We start from the raw sequence: 12,236 nt of genomic DNA, 5'->3' as shown, positions 1-12,236 counted from the left end.
AGCAGTTGAGGCTGCGGTGGCCGGAAGCAGCCACTGTACTCCAGTCTAGGCGACAGAGTGAGACTCCAACTCAAAAAAACAAACAAACAAAAACAACTGAACTACTGATACACACTATGACCTGGATGACCCTCAAACACATTATACTGAGTGGAATTAGACACGAAAACCACATATTACATGGAATACAGGAAAGCAAACTGATAATGACAGAAAGCAGATCAGTAGTTGTCTAGCAATGGAGGCAGGAGTACAATGAACTCCAAACAGGCAGGCTGGGTGCAGGGACTCGCGCCTGTAACCCTAGCACTTCGAAAGGCCGAGGTGGGAGGACTGCTTGAGCCAAGGAGTTTGAGACCAGCCTGGGCAACACAGCAAGACCCATCTCTGTAAGATATCAAAAAGAAAAAGCAAATTAGCTGGGAATGGTAGCACACACCTGTAGACCCAGCTGCTTGGGAGGCTGAGGTAGAAGGATTGCCTAAGCCTGGGAAATCGCAGTTGTGGAGAGCTGTGATCACACCACTACACTCCAGCTGAAGCAATAGAGTGAGATGCCAACTCAACTCAAAAAACAAAACCAAAATTCAGACACTAGGGAACTTTTGGGGGTCATATAAATGTTCTGAAATAACTGTGGTGATGGTCTTCCAACTCCATGTACTCACTAAAATTATTAAACCATAAACTTATATGGAAAGAATCTTATGATATGCAAATTATACCTTAATAAGGTTGTAAATTTGTGAAAAGGGAAGCATGATGAAGAGAGTAAAAAGACAACCCAAAAGTTGGAAAATCACAGTTAACATATAAAAGCAACAGCAGATTAGTGTCCAGAATATATAAAGAATACTTGTGGCCAGGCACGTGCGATCCCAGCACTTTCAGCGGCTGAGGTGAGAGGTTTGCTTGAGGTCAGGAGTGTAAGATCAGCCTGGGCAACATAACAAGATCCCGGTCTTACTTTTAAAAATATGCTATTTCAGTAACCAGACAGGCAAAAATGCCTTTGACAATACTTCTAATAATTTCTCCTATGAATCTATTTTTTACCAGGCCACAAAGATATATATGCAAAGAGAGTAGCTGGAGGACTGTCTGAGTTTCCAGATGAGAGCACCTGACCATCCCCAAACAGAATGCAGGTAAACTACAGAACTCTCACACGCTGGAACAGAAAGCAAAAGCAGAAACTTGCAGGCTGACACATGGCCAGGGACTACCTATGACAATACTGTCACATGGAAAGAGCGAGGTGCAGCCCTGCAGGAGTGCTCTTGGGTTTATACACAGAGCAGCGTGATACCCACACGCACGCACATCCTCATGTGTGCTCTGCTTGTCTGCAGACTGCTCCCAGTCCTCTTCTCTCAGGAGGTGGGGCCCCGACAGGACCTGAGATGGTGTGTCTTCATGTACCCTGGAAGCTTCCAACATGCACACATTACCTAGTTTTTAAAAGAGTTAACTCCATATACATTCTACTCATCACCACAAGGAACGTGCTCTAAGATCGACTACATCCTTGGCCATAAATCAAGCATAAACAAATTCCCTAAGATTGAAATTCTAAGATTGAAACCACAGTGAAATAAAAATAAATATCAACACCAACAAAGTTTCCCCCAAACCCACAAAGACATGAACACTAAACAGCATGATGCTAAACAACTTCTGAGTCAACATGGAAATCAAAATAGAAATTAAAAGATACCTGGAAACAAATGAAAACGAATAAACATCTTATGAAAACCACTGGGAAGTCATGAAAGCAGTTCTAAGAAGAGAATTCATATCTCTACGAACATACATGAAGAAAATGGAAATTTCACAAGTTAACAGCCTAACAAGTCACCTAAGAAAGCTGGAAAAGCAAGACCACCAAAACCCTAACTTCAGCAGAAGATTACAAATCACCAAAATGAAAAGCCCAAATCCGGGAAATAGAAGACAAAAATATAATACTTAAAAAAAAGAAAAAAAGGAACCAAAAGCTAGTTTTTTAAAAGGATAAACAAAATTGATGGACCCCTGACTAGACTGACCAAGAGCCCAAATAAACACAATCAGAAATGCAAAAGATGAAGTCACAACTGAAAATGGAGAAATACAAAAGATTATCAGAGATTACTATGTACACCTGTATGGAAACAAACTTGAAAACCTAAATGAAATGGAGGACTTTCTGATATCACACAACCTCCCCAGGTTGAAATAAGAAGAAATTGAGACCCTAAATTGACCAATAACAACCCAGGAAATCGACTATGTCATAAGAAAACTACCTATCAAAAAAAGCCCTGGATTAGATGGCTTTCCAGCTGAATTTTACAAAACATACAGGGAGCTGAACCAATCCATCTGAAAGTATTCCAGGCAATCAAGAAAGATGGAACTCTCCCCAAATCACTGAATGAAGCTAACATCACATCGATACCCAAACCGAGTAAAGATCCAACAAAGAAAGAAAACTATAGGCCAATATCCTTAATGAACATAGATACTAAAATTCTCAACAAGATTCTAGCAAACCGGATCCAATAACACATCTCAAAAATCATCCACCATGACCAAGTAGGATTCATCCCCAGGATGGGCCTGGTTCAACATCCACAAGACCATAAATGTAATTAAATATATCAACAGATGAAAAGACAAAAACCACATAACTATATCATTAGACGTGGAAAAAGCTTTTGATAAAATCCAGCATCCCTTCTTGATAAAAACCCTTGAATATCTAGGCAAAGATGGAACATACCTCAAAATAGTAAGAGCCATCTATGAGAAACCCACTGCCAACATACTGCTAAACAGACAGAAATTGGAACCATTTCCCCTGAAAACCAAGACAAGACAAGGATGCCCACTCTCACCCCTCCTGTTCAACATAATATTGGAAGTCCTAGCTAGAGCAATGAGACAAGAGGAGATCAGGGGTATCCAAATAGGAAAAGAGGAAGTTAAGTTATCCCTCTTTGCAGATGATATGATTCTATACCTCAAAAACCCAAGAAAATTTGTCAAAAACCTCCCTGTACTGATAAAGGGCTTTGGCCAAGTCCCAGAGTATAAAACAAATGTGCAAAAGTCAGTCACATTCCAATACACCAACAATAAATAAACAGAAACCCAAATAAAAAGCACAATCCCATTCACGATAGCCACAAAAAAAAAAAATGACACCTTGGCATCTTCCTAACCAGAGAAGTCAAAGTACCTTTACAATGAAAACAATAAAACACTGCTCAAAGAAATAAAAGATCACACAAACAAATGGAAAAATATTCTATGCTCATGAATTAGAAGAATCAGCATTGTTAAGATGTCCATCCTAGCCGGGCTTGGTGGCTCAGCCTGTAATCCCGCGCCTTTGGGAGGCTGAGGTGAGTGGATTGCCTGAGCCCGCGGGTTCGAGACCTGCCTGGGCAGCGAGACCTCATCTCTACAATAAACCAAAAATCAGCCGGGCGTGGTAGTGCATGCCTGTAATTCCAGCTACTCTTGGAAGGCTGAGGCGGAGGGATCGCCGGAGCCCAGCAGGTCGCCCTGCGGTGGCCAGGGCGACAGAGTAAGACTCCAACTCAAAAAAAAAAAAGATGTCCATCCTAACCAAGGCAATCTATAGGTTTAATGCAATACGCATTAAATTACCAGCAGCATTCTTTTCAGACATGGAAATGACAATATAGGAATTCATATGGAAACATAAACGACCACGAATCACCAAAATAATCCTCAGAAAAAAAAAAGAAAAAAAAAACAGGAGGTATCACGCTTCCAGACTATCCTTTATTATAAAGTTACAATAATCAAAACAGTCTGATATTGTTACAAGAACAGGCATATAGACCAAAGGAAATGGATAGAGATTCCAGAAACAAAACCTCAATTTCTCAACCAACTCATCTTCAACAAAGCCTCCAGCATCAATTAATGGGGAGAGGAGAACCTATTCAGTAAATGGTGCTGGGAAAACTGGTTGATCACAGGCAGAAAATTGAAACAGGACCCTTCCTATCACCATACACAAAAATCAACTCTAAATGGGTCAAAGACCTAAATGTTAAACTTCAAACTATAAGAATCTTAGAAAGCACGAAAGACACCTTTATGGAAACTGGAACTGGTAACCAATTCCTGATGAAACCCCCAAGTGCGCATACCATAAGAGATAAAGTTAGACAAGTGGGACCTCATCAAACTGAAAAACTTCTGCAAAGCCAAAGAAACCATTGAAAGAGCGGAGAGACAGCCCACAGACTGGGAAAATATATTTGCCAACTGTATATCTGACAAAGTCCTAACATCTAGGATCTACAAGGAACTCAAATGTGCCAAAAAGAAAAAAACAAACAGCCCCATTACAAAGTGGGCAAAAGATATGCATAAACACTTCTCAAAAGAAGACATACAAGCAGCCAACAGATACATGAAAAATTGCTCAGTCTTACTAGTCATCAAAGAAATGCAAATTAAAATCACACTGAGATACCACCTACCTCTAGTCAGGATGGCCATCATCAACTCAAAAACCAACAGATGCTGGAGAGGATGTGGCAAAAAGGGAACACTTCTACACTGTTGGTAGGAGTGCAAACTAGTATAGCCTCTGTGGAAAACAGTGTGACAATTCCTAAAAGATCTAAAAATTGACTTCCCATACGACCCAATAATCCCCCTACTAGGAATTATCCAGAGGAACTGAAATCACTCTATGAAAAAAATACCTCCACACGCATGTTTATTGCAGCACTATTCACAAAACATGAAACCAACCATGCTGCCCATCGATAGAGGACTGGATTAAAAAAAAAATGTGTTACATTTACATGATGTAATATTAGGCAGCCATAAAAGGACAAAATTACGAACTTCGCAGCAACTTGGATGGACTTAAGAGGCTGTAATACTGAGGGATGTATCACAGAAGCAAAGAACCTAGTTTCACATGTTCTCACTCATAAGCGGATCTTGAACGACTATAGTAATACTATAAGAGAGGGATTGGCAGTAGTGGGAAACTGCCGGGGAGGGCAGGGGTGGTGGCTGGCAGTAGTGGGAAACTGCCAGGGGTGGGAGGAAGGAGGGAAACATACCCCATCAACAAGGGTACTTGCATAAAGAACATCTGTACACCTAACCCTGGATTATACCCCATATATTTAAAATTTTTTTAAAATTTTAAAGAGAGTTAATTCCAAATAAATGAGAAATTAACTCAGAACCACTTAGTGAGTGAGGTGGCTCCTGCAAAACGAAAGCAGCCTCTGACACCCGTGTGCCCACCAGCAAGGTGAAGAATCAGCCCAGCCATCCTCCCTGTGGAAACCCCTCCCAGTTTTCACACCTTCACATCCCGAGGGACACGGGGACCTTGAAGAGCAGGAAGTTAATCCAAAAGGTTCCATCACATGGATCTTCTCTGACATGAATAACATCTCCTCTCTGATAAGTTTGAAAGACTATAGCTGAGCATCTAACAGTCGTCATGCAGTGTGGGCAGCGCAGCGGCAGGGCCACAGCAGCCTCTATCTCCTGGGCTCAGGTGATCCTTCCAACTCAATCTTCAAGACATGGTAACTACAGATACACCACTACGCCCTATCGTAGAGACAAGGACTCACTAAGTTGCCCAGGCTGGTTTCAAACCGCTGGGCTCAAGTAATCCTCTTGCCTCTGAATCCCAAAGTGCTGGGAAGACAGGCATGAGCTGCCATGCCTGGCTGAGAATATGTTTAATGACCACAGCTGCCGATACCCGACTACCCAGATCAATGGTCACCAAGGCAGGCAGTGATCAGACCCATCCAATGAGGTTGGAGAAGAAAATCCTGTAACTTTGATTTATTCCATCTCTTAAGCTTCATAGAGACGGGGCTTCACTTTGATATCCAGGCTGGCCTCAAACTCCTGGCCTGAAGTGATTCTTATTACCTTGACTTCCCAAAGCACTAGGATTACAGGTGTGAACCTCAGTGACCAGCTAGATTTATAGTCATTTTTAATATCTTGTTTTTGTTTTCTAAGACAGTCTCTCACTGTCACTTAGTATTGAATGCAGTTGTACAATCATAGCTCACTGCAGCTTCTATCTCCTGGGCTCAAGCAATATTCCCACCTCAACCTACTGAGCTGCTAGAACTACAAGTGCACATCATCATGCCTGGCTAATTTAAAAAAAATTTTGGGCCAGATGCAGTGGCTCATACCTGTAATCCCAGCATTTTGGGTGGCAGAGGTGAGAGAATTTAGTTTGAAACTAGCCTGGGCAACATGGCAAGACCTTGTCTATATAACAAATAAAACAATTAGCCAGGTGTGGTGGTGCATGCTATAGCCCTAGGTACTTGCAAGGCTGAGGCGGAAGAATCCCCTGAGCCCACAGTCAAGGCTGCCGTGGCTGTGCGCCCATCTCTGCACTCCAGCCTGGGTGATAGAGACTCAGACTAAAATTTTAAAAAAATTTTTTTTTTATAGAGACAGGCTTCGGTCATGTTGCCCAGACTGGTCTCAAACTCCTAGCTTCAATCCTCCCACCTTGGCCTCCCAAAGTACTAGAATTACAGGCATAAGAAGACCACATCCAGCCTAAACTCATTTCTCAATTTCTATTTTTGAATATATTTTATTATTAATAATAGTGGATATCATTTATGGAGCACTTATCATGTATCAGGCACTATTCTTTTTTTTTTTTTTTTTTAGTTGCAGCCTCATTTTGATACCCAGGCTGGAGTGTAGTGGTACGATCACAGCTACTGTGACAGCCTGGGCTCAGGCGATCCTTCTGTCTCAGCCTCCTGAGTAGTTGGGACTACAGGTGTGCACCACCATGCTCAACAAAATTTTTTTTTAATGTATTGTAGATATGAGGTCTCCTTATGTTGCCTAGACTGGTCTCAAACTCCTGGGCTGAGGCAATCCTTTCACTGGCTTCTCAAATTGCTACAATTACAGGCGTGAGCCACCGAACTTGGCCCTTTATTTTCCCTTTTAAGTCACAGTCTCACTCTGTCACATAGGCTGGAGTGCAGTGGCATGATCATGACTCACTACAGCCTCAACCTTCTGGGCTCAGGCAATCCTTCTGCTTTAGTCTCTCAAGTAGCTAGGACTACATGCATGTGCCACCATGTCTAGTTAATTTTTTTTTTTTTTCGGTAGAGATGTCACGCTGTTTCCCAGGATGGTCTCAAACCCATATCAGGCACCATTCTACACAAATGTATTATAAATTCAGTGAACTCAGTAATCTAGTGAGGTAGAGAAAATCATCACTCCATTTCTTTTTTTTTTTTTTTTTTTTTTTTTTAAGTCGGAGTCTCACTCAGTCACCCAAGCTGGAGGGCAGTGGCATGCTCATGGCAACCCCAGTGTTGACCTGCTGGGCTCCAGCAATCCTTCTGCCTCAGCCTTCCAAGTAGCTGGAACTGCGGGCGCATGCTATCACATCCAGCTAATTTTTTTATTTATTGTAGAGACGAGGTCTCCCAAGTTGCCCAAGCTGGTCTCGAACCCACAGGCTCAGGCAATCCACTCACCTCGGCTTCCAAAGGGCTGAAATTACAGGCTGAGTCACCGAGCCAAGCCCATCACTCCATTTCTACAAGTGGGTAAACGGAAGCCAAAGAGCTGGATGTGACTTGGTTTTAAGAGGCTTGCCCAACTTTAACTGACAGAGGCAGGGTTTAAATCCTAACATCAAGGCCGGACACCTATAATTCCAGCATTCTGGGAAACCATGGTGGGAGGATGGCAGGAGGCAAGGGATTCAAGACCAGCCTGGGTAAGACCTTCTTTATACCAAAAAAAAAGACAACACAAAAAACGTAATTGGACTTGGTGGCCCATGCCTATAATCCCAAATACAAGGGAGGCTGAGGCAGGAGGACTGCTTGAGTCCAGATCAAGGCTGCAGTGAGCCATTACCAGCTACATACTCCAGTCAGGGCAACAAAGCAAGACACTGTCTCAAAAAAAACCCTGACATCAAATCCCATGTTCCTGACCACTAAATTCTAGTATGTGCAGCATTTTAGCAGTATGCACATAAATTCACAAATAAATATTCATGCATTAGGGATGAAAATGCAATATATTTTATTTATCTGTGCTTCTTTGTTGGGGTTACATAATCAAGAGTACAAAGGTCAGTGACAGAAGAAGCACCGAGAGCCTTGCTCCTGGGTTCAAGAGCATCCTGCAGTCATGATTCCTGACGCCACAAGATTTTACAGAAGATCATCTCATTATTTTATAAATTGCATTTAGTCCTATCAAGCAGGCAATAGTCTATAGTAGTTCCTGTCCTCACATTGGGCATTAAATATAGTCCTGGAAAGTTGCTTAAAGTAAAAAAAAAACCATAAATTAAATCATAATTCTCAAGGAAAAAATGGTCCCAAGATGCCATCACACTAAGGATATGGCACTGACCAAAAAACAGCAGCATTCTTTTCAATGCACATGTCTAACTCTCCTTAGTAAGCGTCACAAGAAGAGCTACTAAATGTATCCAAGCGCTTGTCACTGGCTACACATAAGCCCAGGCTGAAGTCTCCTCTCACAGAGAACTCTCTGTAGCTCTGGGGACAGGCTATGCTAAGCACATGGCTACGCAACACAGCCAATTTCTTTAGGCCAGTCCAGATCGCTTTGATAGAGTTTATAACACCAGTTTCAAAGTCCTCACTTCTACCAAAGAATACATAAACTTTTATAATTTCCCAAAAAAAGCTTTAGTTAATTTGGCTACCTTTGGTCCTGAAACAGAGTGGACAGTATTTTTGGCAGTTATCAAATGAGGGAAGGTATTCTGGAATGCAAATGCAGAAGAGACAGGATAACCAATCCCACAAGTTGGGTAAGTCAGCCTACCATCAACCTAAAAACAAAAACAAAGATCATTAAGGATGAGACATTAATTCTAAATAGTATGTGTTGATCAGGAGACGTTGACATCTGTTATAGTAACTAATAGCTAAGAGCACTATCTCAGAGGCCAATTTTATTTATCATAACACCACATTTTTTTAATCCAGTCCAGTTTCGATGGGCAGCATAGTTCCATGTTGGTTCCATGTTTTTACTATTGTGAATAGATCTGTGACAAACATACGTGTGCAGGTATCTTTTTGGTAGAATGATTTCAGTTCCTCTGAGTATATTCCCAGTAGGGGGTTTGCTGGGTCATATGGAAGATCAATTAAATAGTTCTTTCAGAAATCACCACACTGTCTTCCAAAGAGGTTGTACTAGTTTGCACTTCTACCAACAGTGTAGAAGCGTTTCTTTTCCTTCGCATCCTCGCCAGCATCTGTAGTTGTTTGTTTTATTAATGATGGTCACTCTTACTGGGGTTAGGTGGTATCTCAACGTGGTTTTGATTTGCATTTCTGAAGGCCATTGTTTTTAAATGGACTGAGACAAAAATTGATTTGCTACTAGTTTTCACAATACTGCCACCACCATTAAACAATGTTATGAAAACAAAGTTTATCTATGTACAAAGAGGCCATTGAGACCCAGGCCCTGAGAAGCATCTGTGTGCACCAGTGGCTTCAAGACACAAATGCCCTGCATAGCTGTTTACCATCAGCCAAGCAAGTCTTGGCAGTCAAGCCCTCCCAGTCAGCCCAGGCTCTCTCCCTGCACCTCTGTCCAATTTAGCAGCAATCCTTCCCCTCTTTAGACACCCAGTCTGTGTGACTTCCAGAGTAGATGAAACATTCAACAGGTGCTTGAATTTTATACCCGCCAGCGCCCTCCAGCCAAAGCCTATGAGGAACACACCCACAGTGGTGCCAGCAGGTTTACTGCTACTTCCAACAAGGGAAACTGCGTGCTATGAAAACTACAGGTACCTTGGTAGGTGGGAGCTCAGGAGATGTGCCTCCGGGGTTTAGGTACGTCAGGTGACTTGAGGGGACGCATAAGAAAGTGGGTGTTGCTGTGATGGGTGCTGTCAGGAAGCAGGGATAAATGTACAGCTGGGTATCTGAATAAATCCTGTCCAGTAAGGCAGGAGGGATGGACTGAGGCCAAAGCCATGACTGGTAAAGCAGCAGCAGCCACTCATGCCACCAGGATAAGAGGATGCTGGGTCAATGGAGTGGTTTAGCAATGTTCTTCTTTTTGTCTGTGTTCTCATGATTGGGGAATGGTCTTGGTTTTGACCTAAGCCATCATGGTCACAGAGTGACCTTGTCTGATGTTGACAATCTGTGAAACTGTCATTTCCAAGGCCCATTTGTAGGCAAGTTCCTGGGCCTAGACCCTGGTACTACCAGAATATAAGGAGATCTATTCTTATTTGCCATTTTTTCTTGGCAGTAAAAAGTAGAAGACTTGGTCCTGGGAGCTAGGAAGCCTCTGTCTCATATACAGTGTCTTTCAGAATCTGGACCGACAAGCCCACTAACAGGACTTTTCTTCTGACAGAATTCGTTTGAGGCTTTCTCCACTGTAGTTCCACACCTGAGCCCAAACCCTCAATCATCTCCTCAAGTCTCCTCAGTATTTTGTGTGTGTGTACATGTGTGTATTCTAATGCTTTTTCGGTAAGTTTGGCATTACTTTAGTTAGTACTGAATGATTTCTACACCCAGTAAAGACAAAGAAATGTGCCCTTGAAACACAGCCTTTGTCCCACTTTCAAGGGCTACTTAAACTCTGCTTCAGTGCTAGTAACTGTAGAACTCCAGCCTGGGCTGATACTAGCATCTTAAGTCATAGGGACATCCTACAATCTGGAATTACTTCCGTTTCAAAAAATTTTCCAGGACCACTCACACCTGACTTTAAATCTTACCATGTTCATGTTAGGAGAAATCCCACTTCTGACCGCGGTGCTGCTGGCATGTGCAGGTGGAGTCATGGAAGGCACCAACGCATCCTGCTTCCTCATGACCTGATTTTCATTGAGCTCTTTATTTAACCATGTGATTACTTAAAGAAGGGAACAATAAGATACATGCTTTTATTTAACTGTTTTATTATTCTAATCATTTCAAACACTCAAAAATTATATTAAGATTTTTAAAATAAACTTTTTGAACTCCCTTATGTTGTAGGAGAATAATACAGGTTCACTTAAATTTTTGACTTTAAAGATTCTTATCTTAGCAACTGCTACACAGGATGCTCTATTCTTTTCCTCTCAGAAGCACACACTTCTGCTAGTCACGCACCGTTGTGAAAGCCTTTGCTTCTATCACAATCTTATGTCGGATATCCAGTAGTAGAAACTGAGAAAATGTTAGTTAAAAGTTTCATCTTGGGGCTGGGGCGGCAGCTGGAGGGGGGCAGGTCAGGCGGGGGGAAAAAAAGCTTCATCTTATACTTTGGCTTCAAACAATTCATACTGTTACTATTAGGTAACCATAGCAATTTTTAAAAAAAGGAGTGGTGAAGAATTTTTTTAAAAATAAAGTTTATTTAAAAAGCAAATTAGAGAGAGAGAAAGAAAGAGGACATTCACCTCCCCAAAGTAGGGGAGGGGGGAGCCAAAGCTTAGAAAACATGGTAGTAGCCATAGCTCAAGGAGCACATGGCAACCCCAGAGTCTAGTAAAGCAATGGTTGGTGAAGAATTTAACCAGTAAATTATAGTTAACATTTTCAACACTTTTAATTTGAGGCTACTGACATGCAGTATATGGTTTTCTTTATAATGACAGTAACTATTTTACTAGGCACATGATATAATTTACTACAGCAAAGACATTAAGACAGTATATTTAAATCAGAAATTATCCACATATAGATATAGCAATATCTTGATTTACCTACACTTTTATAAATGCAAATAAAATTTTCAGATAAAGAATTACTGCACAAATCTCATGTACATAAAATGTAACAGACTTACACTTTTCATTATTTTTTAGAAGCTGTTTGCTTTCTTCAAGTTTCTGAACTGTAGCTTCTAACTGCTCTTGTAATTTGCATACCTGAAATATGTCAATCCTCACAATAAGTCAAGCAAAATAAAGTTTAAAATAAAAACCAAAGAAAGGTATTACTATTAATTAAACAATTAAATACATGATCACTATTAAATGAGAATAAGAAATTACCTCAACTCTAACATAATATTCCTGGCGAGCGCACACACAGGAGTCGTCAAGGTATCTGATATCTGAGTAATAGGAACTAACCTGGCCACTGAAACTGGTTGTTAACTTCTGGTGAGTCTAGCTGTGTTCTTTTGTAAAGAACAAAGCCATTTCC

General features: G+C 41.4%; 1 protein-coding gene across 1 annotated transcript in view; it reads right to left on the bottom strand.

The window, feature by feature from the left end:
- SASS6 (SAS-6 centriolar assembly protein) overlaps positions 1-12,236 on the bottom strand; it is a 36,913-nt gene that overhangs the window by 5,348 nt on the left and 19,329 nt on the right. The window contains exons 12-14 of the mRNA XM_008064712.2: positions 11,875-11,956; positions 10,817-10,953; positions 8,762-8,890 (exon numbers count right to left, since the gene is read on the bottom strand). Of these exons, the coding sequence (XP_008062903.1) occupies positions 8,762-8,890; positions 10,817-10,953; positions 11,875-11,956 (348 nt within the window). The remainder of the gene's footprint in view (positions 1-8,761; positions 8,891-10,816; positions 10,954-11,874; positions 11,957-12,236) is intronic.

The sequence above is a fragment of the Carlito syrichta genome, unplaced genomic scaffold (genome assembly GCF_000164805.1).
Source record: "Carlito syrichta isolate Samal-C Ts95f unplaced genomic scaffold, Tarsius_syrichta-2.0.1 Scaffold307934, whole genome shotgun sequence".
Taxonomy (NCBI): domain Eukaryota; kingdom Metazoa; phylum Chordata; class Mammalia; order Primates; family Tarsiidae; genus Carlito; species Carlito syrichta.
Note: the sequence above shows the minus strand (reverse complement) of the source record. Positions and strands in the feature narration are given on the sequence as shown.